Below are 18,449 nucleotides of genomic sequence, written 5' to 3' on the forward strand. Positions count from 1 at the left end.
CAACATACGGCCTTCAACAATAGACAAGTGTCTATACAACATGTCTAGCTCTAAATCACATATAGCCTAGATAAGATGTGAATAAATTTAACTAACTATCAAAAGTATGCCATCACCACCCAAATAAAGCTAGATTGAATAGTATATCCACTCTGACAGACCAATTCTTGTACATACCTCATCAAACTTAGTTTACAGGTTAATAACCTATGACAAAACATTCACTCAAACCAAGTGCTAAGGACTGTAATGAACTTGCAGTAAGATGTGACATTTGGTTCACATGTATTGAAAGCCTAAATGTATCTTTTGAGAGGAAGAATAACATTAATAGCACTTTCCCTTTGCTTTAAATTATATCAAGTGTGTGTAGGAATTTTTTGTCTTGAATTAAGACAACATATCCTTTTTTAATTTCATTGACAGAGGTTATTTCTTGAGCTGAGTGGAGATAGCAAACAGTGTCCTTAGGTTTTTTTAGGTATTTGCTGTCTTTGTCTTTTCAGTTATGGCATACAGTTATTTATTCCAGAGCTAACTTGTCGTCTTCTTTTTCAATTCTCAGGTCCGTATGTTTATAGAAACTGCTATTTGGATTATTCATACATTAATTCCTGCCAATCTATCCAACAAATTCTTGATGACACCAGTAGTTGTATAAATGTTTCAAGGAGATTTTTGTACAAGCTATGACAGTATTTGTTAGGTTTGTTTGACTGTACATGTAATAACTTGTAATTTGTTTATATTACCCAGCAATGTGTGATTCAATGAAAACTTCTATCAAATTATTCTGCTCAAAGGTTATCAATAGGTGCTGTCTGTGAGTTTTCAGTGAGTTGTGAGTTTTTGCTCCTTATTGATGGTCTCACTGTGACTTTGAGATGAAGAACAGCAATAAAAGTGCTGCTCTTTTGCTTATCACGTGAGTGTAGGAATTTAATGTTACGAACTATTGCAGGTATTAAACCATATCCCTTCTTTTACATTATACGAATACACAGTTTCATAAATATGATTTTATTTCAACTTAAATAAACATTTGAAAAAAAAAAAGTTTTATGTAACGATACATAAAACAAATTTTATAACAATATAATAAATAAACATTTATATTCATAATTTATAACAATTAAGATTTATACTTATACTTGATAACAATTAACAATTAATTAAACATTTATATCTATAATTTATAACAATTAACATTTATATTTATAATTTATAACAATTAACATTTACATTTATAATTTATAACAATTAACATTTGTATTTATAATTCATAACAATTAACATTTATATTTATTATTTATAACAATTAACATTTATATTTATAATTTATAACAATAACAATATAATGATTTTCTAATTGTTTTAAATAATAACAAAATAAGAGATCAAAGGCATAATTTGATCGAATGTAATCTCTAGAACAGGTGAGTTTCAAGTACTAGTTCATCAAAAACTAAAAGAGAAGTTGTTTTCTTGTATTTTCTCTTCTGGTTTGCTGCCACCAAACAATGACATTATTGAATCACCACCAGATTTATCTCCCATTCCTCCAAAACTAAATGCAGGACTTCCCCCTGACTGGTCCCCTCTGCCTCCTCCAAAGCTAAAAGAGAAACTGGTTTCCTGTGTATCGTCTTCTGAATTACTGCTACCAAACAACGACATTATAGAACTTCCTCCAGGTTTATCTGCCCCTCCAAAACTGAACCCAGAATCTGCTGTGCCCAAATCTGTCAAATAAATAAAATATTAAATACATTGTTTAGCGAATCTTAAACAGGTTACATTAGAAAACTTACTGACTTTTACACGTTATATGGGAAAACAAAAAATCTGCAAAAGTGTAGGATGTTCAATCAGTAAGCACTTGACAGGTTAAAAGGGGGATGAGAATATCCATTTCATGTGGCCCTCATGATGACTTTATAATCAGTTCCTATGTAGTATATGTAGGCCTAAATGTAATATTTAATGATTATAAAGTGCTCCTTTGCTATACAGACCTTCTATAATAGTGCATGGTCTCTCATTTACTCTCACTTAGTGCTATAAGTCCCCTTTTCCTAAATGTATGTAGCTTTCATATACATTTCTCCCTTGATATACCAACAGCCTCACTTATCACTATCATGTCACTTGGTTAAAAAGGTGGCGATAATACAAGGTTTATTTTCTTGAAAACCATTATGAAACTAGAGGCTGTCAATTTGACAGCAAACTAGATTTTTATTACATTCATTGGTGTCATTGTTAAAGCAGTCAAGGGCCATAACTCCTGAACAGCAAAAGTGAATACTGTTAATTAGAAATTTACCTTAATGTTGTCATCAGTAAAAACATATTAAAATTTAATTGAAAAGTATTTGTTAAACAGTTTTCAAAATATAACACAGGAAACGACATAAGTACAATTTTCCATTCAATCAAGGACCATAACTACTGAATGACAAAACTGAAGATGATTTATATTGAACTTGACCTCCATTTTGTCATTAGTAACAACATATTAAAATTTATAAAGCATTGGTTGAACAGTTCATACGTAATTGTGTAATTGAATGGAAACAACAAAAAATTTCCCAATATTTAATAATCACCTGGTGATTTGCTACCAAAGAAATTGGATTTGTCACCACCACCATCTGCAGAACTAGAAAACATGTTACTTCCACCACCAGACTGAAACATGGACAATTCTGTAGCAAATCCACTAAAGTTCATGTTGGTGTCAGCAGCACTGCTATTCTTACTGGTATTCTTCTGTATTATAAGATAGAAAAATATATCTAAACAACTTGCAAGTCATTTCTGTAAAATCTGACAAACATTATTTTACATACTATTTTATCATTCTATGAATACAAACACGTTGGTGTATTTTTAATTTGTATTGTATAAAATATTGTCTTATAGCTATACTGTATCATTTTCTTGGTAATTAGTTATACAGAGAACCATATATCAATGTTAATTTCCAGTGATTTTTGACTTCCCCCAGGAAGCATCGGCAGATTTATGAAATTATGGTACATGTCAAAATATAATTGTTTCCATACATTTGATTACTTTCTTTCACATAAAATGTTGATTGATTTTAATTTTTAAAACACTGTAGAAATGTCAATATACATAATATCTGAATGTTTTTATCATAGACAAACTCTAAAAGTTCATGTTAAATCTGATTAGATAAATGTTACTTATTAAGATTAATTATATTCTAAATGTCTAATCAAGACGTAAAAAGTGCTATTCTATGTCCAAGAGCCCAACCATCCACAATGTCACTTAGTTAGACGAACTCAAACTTAATCTGTAACTTCTTTTGATATATATACACGTACCACATATCTAATCAATAGATTTAAGCATTACAGGAAAATGTTTGTTAAACTTAAGGGACAGAAGGAATGGAGGACTGACAGAAAGAGAAGAAACGTCATATCTACAGTGTTGGACAAATAAAAGGAGATGTTAGATCTTTGTCATTGAGACAGGAGCCCAACAATATTTAGAGGTCAACAAACAGTTTTCATCAAGAGACAGGTGTAAGTTCAATGTGATGTCAAGCTGTGAATCTCTCTTAGTCTAAAAAAGTTATGAATAAATTGAAAAGAGTATCAAAGGTCATCCATCAATTCGAAAAACCACATCAATATATATGATATAAGACACTCTTAACTTAAGGATTGGACAGGCACATGAACATGTGTTGGGGTTAAATTAGTTTTTTGTGATTTTGACTTCTATTTCTATTTTAATCTTGATTAGGGCACTAACAATTTATATTTTAAAGGACAAAAATTAACAGTCCCTACAGAAATAGCACTGAATATTTAACAATCTATAAGCCCCCCCCCCCTTACTTACTGTGTCAAATATGCTCTGAACACCCATAAATATCCCTGGTTCTGTTTCTTTGCTTGGATCCTGAAATGTTTATTTAATTCAAGCATCATGTAAATTCTGTCATGAAACCAATAAACAGTTTGCATTATATCAAATATTTTTTTCCTTAATCATCAAACTAAAAGGAGCAAATGAAATTTGTTGGAATTACATCAAAAAAAGAAAATGAACATGAATAAAATTTAAGTAAGACAAAAAAACCTCACTTTGACATCTTGTCATAAATATTTATTTATGCTCCAATGTCTTTAATAGCCAAAAAGATAATAATAATAATAATAATAAATTCTTTATTTAAAGAGGGTAAACACAGTTAGTTACAATTACTAATCTTCCCTGAGGCCCTCATATACAATACAAGTAAAAAAATAAAAATAAGAGAAAAAAAGCAAACATACAACATATTAACACATAGTCAGTTCACAATCGTATAGTCATGATAGTTCAGTGTACATGTACCATTAGAACATATAAAACAGTTCCAGAGTGCATGAAGTAAATAGATATTATATACAAATCAAAATCATACAATCTAAAAAAGTAATAGTTGCAACCATTTCAAGACTGAATATTGGGACTGCCTCAAGTATCGTTTTATAATTTGTTTAAAATAAAGAGTGTTTTGCACTTTACGCATTTCATATGGTAGTCTGTTCCATAAAACTTATCCAGAATAAGCAAAAGATTTTTTAAACAGTTCAGTTTTCGGCTTAGGAACTATCAAATTACCTTGAGTAACACCCCTTAAAGCATAAGGATTATTAACAGATATAAGTTGAAACTTTTGAAGTAGGTACTGTGGTGCTTCTTTCCGCATACATTTATGTAGCAGTAAATATTTGTGGTATTTGATTCTATTTTCTACTGTCATCCATCCAAGTTCTTTAAATAAGGGGGCTGATGGGAATAAAGGGTCTGCATCAAGAATTAATCATGCTGCTCTTTTTCGAAGTTTTAATATTCTTATTATCCCTTCATTTTTACATTCTCCCCAAACAATACAGAAGTAGTCAATGAGCGGCAGAATATACCCATTATAATATGCTTTCCTGGCATTAATATCTACAAATTTCTTTAATTTAGAAAGAAGGTATATTCTTGATGAAATGCTAGCACAAATTTGATCAATTTGATTTGTCCAGCTAAGTGTGCTGTCAATTTTAACACCTAATAATTTTTCACATGATGAATTTTGTAGTGTTTCTGAATTCATTTGTAAATTTGGTTGAAAAGATTGAGTTGATAACTTCTGACTTGTTCCAGTAACCAAACATTTTGTTTTTTTAGTATTGATGAACATATTATTCATTTTGCACCATTCTTCAACTCTGCATATATCTTCTTGTACATCATCATGTAAATTTTTTATGTTTTTCCCGGATTTATGAAGAGTAGTATCATTCGCATACAAGTCTGTTTTACAATTTTTAATGCAAAGGGGAAGGTCATTTATAAGTAAGACAAATAATGAAGGACCTAGTATAGATCCTTGGGGGACACCAAATTTAACATCTTATTTATCAGAATTAACATTGCAAATGTTAACTTGCTGTGTTTTATTACTTAGGTATGACCAGAAAAAACCTGCTGCAGACTCACTGAATCCATAAATAGCAAGCTTTAAGCAAAGAATGTCATGATCTACAAGATCAAATGCTTTTTTTGAAGTCCAACAGTATTGCTAGGTTTAAATTACCATCATTCATTTCTTGCAGCCATTTGTCAATGATATCAATAAGTGCAGTTTGACAAGAATGATGTGGCCTTAAATCTGATTGTGTAGGATGTAAAAGTTTAAATTTAGTCAAGTACTTGTACATGTTATTTGAGACATGCCTTTCTTATACTTTTGATAGAGATGGAAGAACAGATATGGGTCTGTAATTTGTTGCTAAAACCTTGTCACCAGCTTTGTAAACTGGTGTTACCTTAGCATTTTTCAGTAATGAAAGATATATACCAGTATCTATCATTCTGTTGAATATATATGTGAGAGGAGAGGCAATATATGGGGCACTTATTTTAAGGATTTGGGGTCCAATATTATCAGTTCACTATGATTTATTTACATCAAGTTTGGTTAACTCATCAAATAGATCATTTATCTTTATTGGTGGTATGGTAAATTTCTCATGTTTTTGTTGTTTTAATTGATTTTTAATGAATGTGCTAAGATTATTGAAATCTGCCTTGTCAACAGATGTAATGTTTCTTTGCTCACTTAGTTTTTCAGCACAGGAAGTAAAGATAGGTTCCTACAAGCTTACTTGTACATAGATATTGACATGATAAAATATCTATTTTGGTAAACTCTTTAGTAATATTTAGTTTTGCTAAAACCTATGTGTAAAATGGCTGTATTGCAAGTAATATTTCTGCACTAAATTGCATAATATAGTTGTCTCATGTAATCAACCCTAATCAGTTGTTTTTCTAAAAGTGTGTAAGCAAGCATTCTGAAAGTATTGCCGTGCAATACATAGTCCCCTACCAGTTAAAAATCTATTGTACTGGAACAAAATGACGAAAAAAGTGCGGAAAACTGATTACTTGCGCATATTTTCTAAGTCTAAGGATCCTAACTCTGTAAAAAATCATCTGAACGGAACAAAATTTAAACTTGACATTCAACTTGTCATGATTAAACTATACAACAAATATCAAATCAAGATCTTCAAGGATAACAAAAAAAAGTGTGGAAAACTGAATTGATGATTTGATGGACAGAAGGAGGGAGTGCAAACCTAATGCCCCTTCGTCTTTGCCAGTATGAGACTAAAAACCTTCAATAACCTTTACCTTTTATATGTTTACTTCTGGAATAATTTGAAAGTATTCATATTTTTTTCTGCAAAAATGACTACCTGCACTTAAGTCCTTTAAATTGTGTGAATTTCTTTGTTCAGTTTTATAAATTTAGGTGAAATATATATTTACCACTTTTTCAGCTGAATACATTGGTCTAGCAGCTCTCATTGGTTGTCCTGGTGATTGTTTTAACCTCTGGAGCTTCTGTCTGTGTTTCTCCATATCAAATGGACTAAAGTCACCAGATCCTGTTTCTACAGAGATGTGTTCTGAAATTATGGTATCATATTTCACATTTGAAATATAGGCAAATAAATACTGTAAAATCAGAAATTATTGCAAGGTTTTTATTAATGTGAATGATGCGATTGAATGAATATTGCAATGATAAGAGCTCACATTCTGATATCTGTTATATATATCTGTATGCAGATTTTCTTGAAATTGCAATAATTAATTACAAATTTTATTCCATTCTTTAAAATTCGCATAAATAAATGCATGCAATCATTTCTGAATTGGCAGTATGCAACTCCTGACATTTAAATAACAATACTACGTAAGATATTGACCTGTTATTTCTTTAGTCCTGTAAAAAAGAAGCAAGAGATACCAAAGAGATAATCAAACTCATAAGTCAAAAAGGAACTGACAATGCCAAAAAAAGAAAAACGGCTAAAAGACCAACAACAGTATACATAACACAACATACAAAACTAAAGACTGAGCATCACGAACCCCACCAAAAAGTTGTAAGCTGGTGCATTTAACGTTAAGTCACTGAAATGCATGGACTTTATGGACAGACCAAATAAATTAGAGGCAACAGTTGTTTATCCCTGTTCAAATCTCAATAATCCATTTTGAAGATACATATCAAGGTAAATAAACTGTTGACACAGAGATATGTCTCAACTGTTGGCATAAAATTCAGAAAAAGACAATCTGATGGATTGCAACATTGTTTATTAATTAAGTCGCTGGACCATTGATCTAGTGGGCAGGGCCTCAAAATGGTCGACAATCTGAGATGTACAGACAGTAATGTAACTTAATAGAAAATATCGTTGTCTATTGTAAGTAGTTCCTATCCTTCTAACTTAAGCAGAAAACTTAACATTGAAATTGCTAATTAATTCAATTTCACATGACCATGACCTGATAGTAATGCAACTTTATAGAAACTATCAATAACCTATCACAAGTAGTTCCTATCAAACTAACTTAAGAATAAAAAATAAACATTGTTGAAGCAGTAGCCGTTGTCGCCAGAAAAGCAATTCCCTATGTCTTGCTATTTGCAACTTTCTTCCCATGCGAGACAAAAAACAAAACTGAGGGATTCACATTAATTCCAAAAGGAGCGAGCGTGGTTGGGTCAATAGGGTAAGCTTCTTAAATAGATATTTTGATGATATGTATAACCTCTGGTAGCAAGAAACAATAATATCAAGTGTTATCAATTTTTTTAGAATAAAAGTTTTTGTTTTATTTTATATGTAAAATTTTCAATGAAATACCAAAGAATCAACAAAACTTATTATTTTGTTTGATTAGTGCATTAGTTGGTAAAACAAACAAATTTCTTTGTCTCCTTACATGAATATATAAAGCCTGGATGATCTTACAATATAGTATACATAATGTTGTTAAACATGGAAAACAAAACATTTTAAAACATTTATGTACAAGCTACATATAAAAAGATCTCTAAATTGTAAAATTGCTGGAAATCTAGTTAAAGAAAAGAGATTCTCTAATTTTTGTGCTATTTTCACATTTCTTGATCGGTGTGAGAAAAATATTTCTCCTCACTAGTGAAATATCTGTTCTCAGCAAATGATTGGTCAAATTTCATCATGACGTCAACTATTCTTGTTTTCTTCTGAATTTTCCTATTGTGACATCATGAAAAAAGGCGACCATGCCTGATGACGTCATATATAAAGAACACAACTTTCTGCAAATCTTTGAAAAGGAAGGATAAAAATCACTAGAGAAACAGATTCCACCACTATAACTCTTGTATTACAATATTTCTCCACTCTCAACAGTTAAATTTTGATTATTTAAAAAGCTCGGCAAGCCTCACGCTTTAAATATTAAAATTTAGCTCTCTCGAGTGGAGAAATATCGTAACACACTTGTTACAGTGGTGGAATCTATATTTTACTGAAGGACGTGCAGGTTATACCTGGTGTCTTTGGTGACTGTTGTTGATTAAAGTAAGGTGTCTGTGGATTTCCATTTTCATCGAACTGTTCATTCTGTTTGTTTGATCCTATCAAAACATAAAATATGCCTTAATATGCATAAAGAGTCAAATTTAAAGTAATTGTACATAAAAATTAATTAGAAGTTCACAAAAGCATCATTTCCATATCGGTTTTTAAAGTTGCAACTCTATTAGAAAGATAAAATTCTGCGTCTATCTTATAAGTAAAAATTCAATTCAATTTTTTCATTGTTTTTCATTGAAAAACTAAATTGCATTCATCAAATCAGATAATAAGATGAAAGATCCTGATTGGCTTGACTTCCTAGTAGATTCCCATGCATAGTTTAAACACTTCTATCTTCAATGCAGCATTCATTGAAATTTAGTATCATGGTAAGTTATTCATATTCAGTTTTTTATTTTTTTTTCTCAAATGAACTTTTCCTTGACTGCCAACAAAAGTTGAATTCATTAACTATTTTCACTTTTTATAATGATAATGTACCAGCAGTTGTTGTTGATAGAGGCTGATGTTGTGGTTTCCTAGGAGATTGGTCTTGGACCTGGGACCCAGGATTGTTTGATGGTGCCATTTTCCTGACATGATCTGAAAGCAAAGACCTGACAGTACTCATTTAGTTAGAAAACAAAGTAGTGTCACACTAAATATGAAGTCATAGCTGTCAACTGATCTGTATTCTGAGGGTTACACCTGAGAATTTCCCCTTCACACAGGATTTTTTAAATACCCGCCAGATATTCAAATAACCCAGGATTTTAGAAAATGACCTGTTTTCACCCGTATTTCTGACTGGTATTGTTTCCGGTATTTAGACGTCAAATCTACTTTCGGTTTTTTCAGCGTTTTTCCTTTGAAAAGGTAAACAATTGAAATTAGAATTTGCTTATTTACCGTGCCAATGACAGCTATCAAAACATAACATTTGATTGAAAGTAACAATTTCGAGGATTGTTTGTAAATTGTACCCCAGAAAGTTGAAGCCAGTCAAGCTTGACATACAATTCTATGTCCTGATTAAAAGATTTGCCGTTTGCAAATATCAAATATCCTGTAAAAATCATTTGAAAACAATTTGAACCTTTTAATACATTTCTGTTGGAGAGAATAATTTTGTTATCACTTAGTTGTAAAAGCTTTAACTCAAATCCATATGCTCTAGATATTACACTGAAAGAAAACGCACTAACTTCTTTCTATTTATCTTCCTCCTGTGTATAGGAGCACATTAGCTATAATTGATTTCTAATTACAATTATAGCTAGGGGTTATGACATTCATTAATAAAAAGAAGAAAACTAGTGTGAAATAAAACAATAAAAGGGCATTGCTTTAGAAAGATATTTAATTAATGATAAATATTTATATACTTAACAAATACAAAAGTGATTATTTTTAGGTAACTCAGTGGTACATGTTTATGTTATACATTATAGTATATAAAAAAAAACCCTCTCAAAACTAAAATTGGACCGCGTAATGACCTAACGTTTTCTTCTTCAATGCAGGTCATATACTGCATTTCAGTTTCAGATGCTGACAGGTATGATAAAGTAACTTAGAATTTTGACATACAAATTGTTGTAAATAATTCTAAATTCTATTAATTAACTGTTTTTAATGTTGTTACCATGTATTGATTGTTGAAGTCTGCATGTATGTTGCCCTCTACATCTTTTTTGGTTATTTTTTTGGGAGTGGGAGTTTGCTGTCTCATTGCAGTATACCCCACATCTTTTTTTAATAATCTCTTTTTTTTTAAGTACAATATAATATCTTGGGTCGAATTCCTTTATTTAACATCTTAAATAATTTTAGAGTTCTGCTACAAAATTAATCTATAAAACAGTGATTTGATGAACACCAATTTAGGCATTTATTTAGAGAAAAATGTGTACCTGTTAGTGGGAGTTTTGTAACATTTGGAGTACCAGGTCTCAGTATTACAGGGAATGGCCTAGTTGGCATTTGTAGTTGAGGTGTCTTTGGTGCTGCAAAAGTCTGTGGAGATTGTATTTGTGGAGCTACTTGTCTATGTTTTGATACCTGTCAATAAAATATTTTCAGCGTATAAGTACAAAGAATCTTATTTAAATCCATTTTATCTTAATTATAAAAACTGTGAAATAAAACAACATATGCAAACTTTTTAATAAAAAGTTTTTATTTCAAAAACTTTTTACTATTGATCGTTCAATACACATTATTTGTCCATCTTAAAATATATTTTTTGTTTTACTGATTAAAAGTACTGCACATTGTCAAAAATATTGTTGAGATCTTAATTTATAAACACAAGAAAGATGATGTGATTCCGTGACATAGATATAGTTTCTGACTTTCTGTATTGACATTTAACCAAAAGGAGCTATTTCATTAAAATTAATTTATGAGAGTAAAAAGAGAAATTAAATTTTTGGACATAGGTTCTGGGTCATTAATATGGTTGTATGTCCATTTGATATATAAAAATTACTCAAAGTATTATGTTGTGGGGTGTTTTGAAGGGTATTCCTGTTGTACGCTATTTCTGCTTGCATTTATTATTGTAATTGTTGAACAATGGAAACAAATGCTCCATGAAAATAATGCCAACAAAATAATATGCAAGTTTTTATTTTGGAGAAACCCACCCTGTCACAATTCTTAAATCATAAATACATGGCAAAAAATTTTGATTTTCAGTACCAAATATACTGTCAATCTATCACATTATATCTGATGTTTTTCATAATCAAACTTACTGAAGAGGCTTGCTGTAAAGATCTTGTATTCTGCTGATGTACATATTGTGGTGTGTCTGGCTTAAGAACTATCTGTGGACCAGTTGACTTTGTGATAAACTGGGATGTAATCTGTGGCGCTGAGTTTCTGTACATTTGCTGATCAAAATTTTGTAGCGCTGAGTTTCTATACATCTCCTGGTTAAAATTTTGTGGCATTGAGTTTCTGCATATCTGCTGATTTAAATTTTGTGGAGCTGAGTTTCTGTTCACAGGGCTAAAAGAAATTTGTGGCACTGAAGGCCTTGTGACTTGGGGTGTACTTTGCGGCACAAATGGTCTAGGTGTTTGTTTCTGTATTGTTTGTCCCAAAGAAGACATTTCACTTTTGTTTAAAAGCGGAGAAGGAACTTGAGGAACATATGGTCTTCCAATCTGTTGAGATTGTATCCTTTGTTGTCCAGATTGTTTGTTAAACTGCTGTTGCGATTGTGACGTTTGTTGTCCAGATGGTCTGTTAACCTGCTGTTGTGGTTGCGATACTTGATATGTCTGAGGTTTAACTTGTGGCTGTGAAATACTATGTTGACCTGTAAAAAATTATTAAAGATAACTAATCCAAGAATATAAAAAAATATTCAACAAGTGACCAAACAACACATTATGAATAAAAATAAAATAAGGGTACTTATACAACTAAACCCTGAAATAATACCATTAAAATACAACTTTCATAGAATAAGATAATCTTCACATGTTTTCATTTTCAATTTTTTTTTTTTTAAATGAGTTATCTCTCCTATTCATTATCTTTTATTTATTTGCATCAAGATCACTTCAGCGTAATTAAATAACTAGAACTTTCACACATTTTCAAAACTATCAATCCCCTTTTTATGGATTTTTTTTGTGACAATATTTTTTTTGTGTTGACTAAAACATATTTTATAATAAAATATTTTCCTTATCCTGAAAAAATTATAAAAAAAAATATGTTACTTCTCTCAAAATAAATTTTATTAAGTGGATTCAGGAAAATTAAGAATTCCAAATTTTCATACATTATGTTTGCATAGAATTCTTATGTTCATTTTTTTTTTCATTTACATACATAGTATTCAGGGATGTCACTATTGAAATAAGGTACCCATCCATTAAATTTTTTTTCACATTTCTCTTTCATTCCGAAAACAAGTTTTCTGCACACTTCTCAAATTTAGTTGGGATTTCTATGTGCCAACCTAGGATCCAATGTATACAGGTATATTTAAATGGAACAGCCATTAGTAATAAACCATACTATGTCTTTGTAAATCTAAATTCTTCATTTTGGCATTTTGAACACCAAACTCTAGTTGTATTTGGCCAGGGCTAGTGTCGTCAGTTTCCATAGGTGATGATTGTTCACCATTTCCTGGAGAGGTAACCTGCAAAAGGGAAAATTATATCTATCATCTCCAAAGTAACAAATTTCTAAAGATATTTACATTTTTTAGCACATTGATAATATAAAATCAACTGATGCCTTTCTTTGGCAAGATGTTCATTTTCAAGGGAAGTCAAGAGTTTTAACAAGAGTAAATTAGTTTTACAGAAAAAAAACTGTTTATAAGCTTAATATACAATTATTTCCTTTATATAGTTGGCTCTAGTAATCCGAAACTCTTTAATCTCAAAATTCTTATTATCTCAAAGTAAAATGTCTGTCCAAATTTATACATTTGCATAATATTTACTTCTAGCTCAAATTATTTTTGCCAGTCTGATAAACTTTGAAATAAGAAGTTGTGAAATAGCTGTTTCAAGCTTCGAAAGTAGGCACCTACTGTCCTGTAAGCTGATTATAAAAATAATCTGAGCCCTGAGGTAGACAGCAATCAGGAATTGCAAACAGGTGAAAATCTGCACCTACAGCCTACTTCAGAAAACCCTTTTGAAAAGGTGCTATTTAACATTCTCATACATGAAATCAAAATATCATTTTGTTTTTAACCCTGAAAATGCATTACTTGTAAAATTATTTAGAAAATTGATCCACCAAAACTGGTTTCGTCCACTGAATGCTAAAATAAGGTCTTGACATACCAGACTCCAAAATATTAATTTATGAATGTATGAAATGTATGTTATAAATCATATTGCTGACTAATGGGCTGATGAAACCCTTGGAGACTTAGAGTCCACCAACAGCTAAATCTAACCAGTGCTAAAAAATGAAAAGAGGAAACTTGTGACAATAAATGACAATTTTAATCAGGTTGGAATTAGGTGTGATAATACTAAGATCAGATAATACACATGTAACCTATTGTTGATGATCATGGATTGTTGGTTTACTGTTATACAGATTTTCAAAATTTATTCCAATTTAAGGTGAATAATGTAAACCAACTATTTTCTCTGATATCATTTTTAGCTCACCTGGCCCAAAGGGCCAAGTGAGCTTTACTCATCACTTGGCATCCTGCGACCGGCGGCGTCGTCTGTTAACTTTTACAAAAATCTTCTCCTCTGAAACTACTGGGCCAAAGTTAACCAAACTTGGCCACAATCATCATTGGGGTATCTTAATTAAAAAATGTGTCCAACGACCCGGCCCACCAACCAAGAAAATAAAATAGAACATAGGGGTAAAATGTAGATTTTGGCTTTATCTCTGAAACTTAAGCATTTAGAGCAAATCTGACATGGGATATTATTGTTCATCAGGTCAAGATCTATCTGCCCTGAAATTTTCAGACAAATCAGACAACCCGTTATTGGGTTGCTGCACCTGAATTGGTAATTTTAAGAAAATTTTGCAGTTTTTGGTTATTATGTTCAATATTATTATAGATATATATAAACTGTAAATAGCAATAATGTACAGCAAAGTAAGATCTACAAATAAGTCAACATGACCAAAAGGGTCAATTGACCCCTTAAGGAGTTATTGCCCTTTATAGTCAATTTTTAACAATTTTTCATAAATTTTTGTTATCTTTTACAAAAATCTTCTTCTCTGAAACTACTGGGCTAAATAGAATCAAACTTGGCCACAATCATCATTGAAGTATTCAGTTTAAAAAATGTGTCCGATGATCCCACCTGCCGACCAAAATGGCAGACATGGCTAAAAATAGAACATGGGGTAAAATGCAGTTTATGGCTTATATCTCTGAAACTAAAGCATTTAGAGCAATCTGACAATTTGTAAAAATGTTCATTAAACAAAGTTCTATCTGCCCTGATATTTTCAGACGAATCAGACAACCCATTGTTGGGTTGCTGCCCCTAAATTGGTAATTTTAAGGAAATTTTGCAGTTTTTGGAAATTATCTTGAATATTATTATAGATAGAGATAAACTGTAAACAGCAATAATGTTCAGCAAAGTAAGATCTACAAATAAGTTAACATGACCAAAATTGTCAATTGACCCCTTAAGGAGTTATTGCCCTTTATAGTCAATTTTTTACAATTTTTCATTTTTTTTTGTAATCTTTTACAAAAATCTTCTCATCTGAAAATGCTGGGCCAAATAGAATCAAACTTGACCACAATCATCATTAAGGTATTTATTTTCAAATATGTGTCTGATGACCCCGTCTGCCAACAAATATGGCCGACATGGCAAAAAAATAGAACATATGGGGTAAAATGCAAGTTGTGTCTATTATTCTGATAACCGTTATAAAAAGAGGAAATCTGAAAAGGATAAAATTGTTCAGAGTGTTGAGCTCTACCAATTATCCATATATGTCAAAACTGTCAGAAGATTTCCTGTAGGCCTCATTGCCCTTAAATGACAAATTTTACCACTTTTTTTTTCGATTTTTGCCTATCATCTTGAAAACTATAATAGATAGAGAGAAACTTTAAATTTCAAAAATGATCAAAAGGACAAGTTCTACAAATATTTCTTATGGTTGAAATCGTCAGTTGACTCCTTTTTAGAGTTATTGCCCTTTGATGACGATCTGTACAATTTTTTTGCGTTTTTGTCTTATATCTTAAAACTTATAATAGATAGAAAGAAACTTAAGGATACAAAAATTATCAGCAAGACAAGATCTACAATTAAGACAAAATGGCAGAAATTGTCCGACGACTCATTATTGGAGTTATTGCCCTTTTATTACGATTTTTTACCATTTTTTTTGCGTTTTGCCTTATATGATAAAAAGTATAATCAATAAATAGAAACTTAAATAATCAAAAATGATTAGCAAGACAAGACCTAATAACAAGTCAAATTTTGCTGATATAATTAGTAGACTGTTACCCTTTATAATTTTTTTTACCCTCCTTTTGTGTTTGGAGCAAAAGCTAAATAAGATCATGAAGATAGAGAGAAACTAATCAGGATTACATTCACATCAGTCACAGTCATTACAACTGAACGGACGTGCTGGGTCAGCTCTCCTTTACCCGCTATCTTCGATGAGGGTTTACAGTTAGATGGATCAACGACTTACTACTTTCGATGACAGAAACCAATCCAACGCTGTACAGACTACGTTAGGCTATAATCCGCGTAGGGGCAAATTCCCGCGTCAACATACACTCCAAAACCCATTATGGATGGGGGAGTGGTATGCCGAGTGACGTCCGAGGGCTGTATCCTAGGTGTTAGATGATGGACCGCCATTTCACTGTCTCACGACTTTGGTCCTGATAATGCTTTCTGTCATCGTTAATACTACGTCCGAGACTCATCTACCAGTACTCCATCAACGAGGTTAGCGGGCTGCCAAGCTGACCAATCTGGCCCTGAAAGCAGCCGTTGTGAAGACATAACATCAAAATAGTCAACAAAAGAAAAACCAAAACAACTCACAAAACCAAGATGGCGGCCTACCAAAATGGCGTCCTCCACCTGTTCCTGACCACTGGCACAAAAGTATTTAAACGCTCACCAAACGCCTTCGGGCACCGAGCCGACCGTGCAAGGGATGTATATCCAGTCAAGGTCGTTAAAAACTTCCATTTGTTGTAAACTAATCAGACTTCAATGATAGATACAAAAAAAACAGATTTTTGTCATTAATTCTATTTTTGTCTACAATGTTGGAGAGAGTCCTTTGTTGAATATGCATTTAGACCAAAGTGAGCGACACAGGCTCCTGAAAGCCTCTAGTTTGCTTTTAGCACTAAAATAAGTTGGTTAATAAAACTGTTACACCACTTACTTTAACGGTTGATCTTTGAGGTGCCGTCACATGATTAAGTCTTGCAAACTGTTCTGCAAATGATGTAGAAGTCTTTCTTGCTCCATCAATGGGTTGTTCCAATGGATGTGATAAAACATTGGACTGTTTCTCAATAATAAAGTTACCATTAATATCAGCATCATTCATCATACTAAAATGAGAAACCAGTTTTATTGTATTCATTCTGAACTTAACAATACATAATGTTGGGGTCTTTTATAGCCGACCATACGGTATGGGTTTTCTCATTGTTGAAGGCCATACGGTTGCCTATAATTGCTTACATCCACTTCATTTGAACTTTGGTGGATAGTTGTCTCAGTGCATATTTTCATAAAATGTAACAATTTTCAGAAAGATGAAAAGTTTTGAACTAAATGTAAAATACTTTCAAATTCATAATTTTTTTTTTTTAAAACCAACATTTTTCAAATCAGCAGACTTCTTTGAAACGGAAAAGGTATAGTTCTTCACTAAAACATTCCATTTTTTATGAATTGGAAGACATCCCTTACTGTGGATTCATTTATTTTCGTGGGTACCAATTTTCGTGGATATTTGATTTCATGGTTTTGCCAAAGTCTGCATACAGCCCTATAGAAAATTTGCAGTTCGTTTGAACATTTAAATTCGTGGTTCACCTGTACGAAAATTGGTATCCAGCGAATTATAATGAATCCACAGTATTTGTAATACATGTAACTAAGGGCTGTTCCATAAAAACATGCATGGTACCCAGGGAAGGCACTTTCATAATGGGGTAACCCCCTATAGAGACAAATTTAGAATTTCAATTACATTTCCACTGTATTTGGCACCCACCCATAGTAGAGATTTCAAAGTTCCTTCCCTGGTTCCCTTGTATGTTTTTTATGGAACAGCCCTAATTCCAAGATAATGAGAATATAAATATATAATTTAACTAGAATTGTTAGTGAACTCACAAAATGATATCATACCCCTCCCCACAAATTTGATTATCTCCCCTTTAACATGTTGGACAGGATTACAGTTCACACACATCCTCAGGTGGTGTTATACAACTGTGTAAAGTTTTATCAAGATCCATCCATCCCATTAGAAGTTGCACTTATCAGGCACATGGACAAGCAGAAATTGTTATTCATATACTCCCAAAAATCTTTGTTTGCAGGGGGTATAGATGTATGAATATGAATTCAGAATGTGAAATCTCAAGTAGCTACATCACAATTTGGAATACAAAATATTTCAAGGATTCAACATCTATAATAGAAACAAACATTATAATGATTCTAAAATCTATAATAAAATTAGAAGTATTGGTACGAAATGATAGCCCCCGCCTACTGATTAATTGTACAATGTACATTTATCGGAATTATCTATATATATATATATATATATATATATATGAGTCTAAAAGATTGAAAAGATACTGATAAATAGATGGAAAACAAAACACTAAAAAGTGTTGAATATCATCGCACAAAGATGGAAAAACTGAACAGATGATATAAATTATACAATAATTGCAAATATTTAGGCTCAACAAATGGCCTTCCTCTCAGTGTTAAAAGTTTTAACAAT

The 18,449-nt window shown here is 31.6% G+C and overlaps 1 protein-coding gene across 1 annotated transcript; it reads right to left on the bottom strand.

The window, feature by feature from the left end:
- Window positions 1–1,408: 1,408 nt before the first annotated feature.
- LOC127720075 (uncharacterized) lies at window positions 1,409–17,233 on the bottom strand. The gene is made up of 10 exons (XM_052226472.1): window positions 16,860–17,233; window positions 12,990–13,116; window positions 11,711–12,279; window positions 10,865–11,012; window positions 9,453–9,554; window positions 8,924–9,010; window positions 6,859–6,998; window positions 3,883–3,942; window positions 2,610–2,772; window positions 1,409–1,742 (listed from the first exon to the last, which is right to left on the bottom strand). Exons 1-10 carry the CDS (start codon window positions 17,061–17,063, stop codon window positions 1,459–1,461), a joined length of 1,884 nt encoding a protein of 627 aa, XP_052082432.1. The 5' UTR covers window positions 17,064–17,233; the 3' UTR covers window positions 1,409–1,458.
- Between the last annotated feature and the right edge of the window lie 1,216 nt (window positions 17,234–18,449).

The sequence above is a fragment of the Mytilus californianus genome, unplaced genomic scaffold (genome assembly GCF_021869535.1).
Source record: "Mytilus californianus isolate M0D057914Y unplaced genomic scaffold, xbMytCali1.0.p SCAF_11, whole genome shotgun sequence".
Taxonomy (NCBI): domain Eukaryota; kingdom Metazoa; phylum Mollusca; class Bivalvia; order Mytilida; family Mytilidae; genus Mytilus; species Mytilus californianus.

Coding starts and splice junctions, on each gene's coding strand:
- LOC127720075 (XM_052226472.1), bottom strand. CDS start 17,063: ATGAATACAATAAAACTGGTTTCTCATTTTAGTATGATGAATGATGCT. Junction 11,013..11,710: donor CTTTACAGCAAGCCTCTTCA/GTAAGTTTGATT, acceptor TTTTATTGACAG/GTATCAAAACATAGACAAGT. Junction 2,773..3,882: donor TTCAGAGCATATTTGACACA/GTAAGTAAGGGG, acceptor CTTATAATACAG/AAGAATACCAGTAAGAATAG.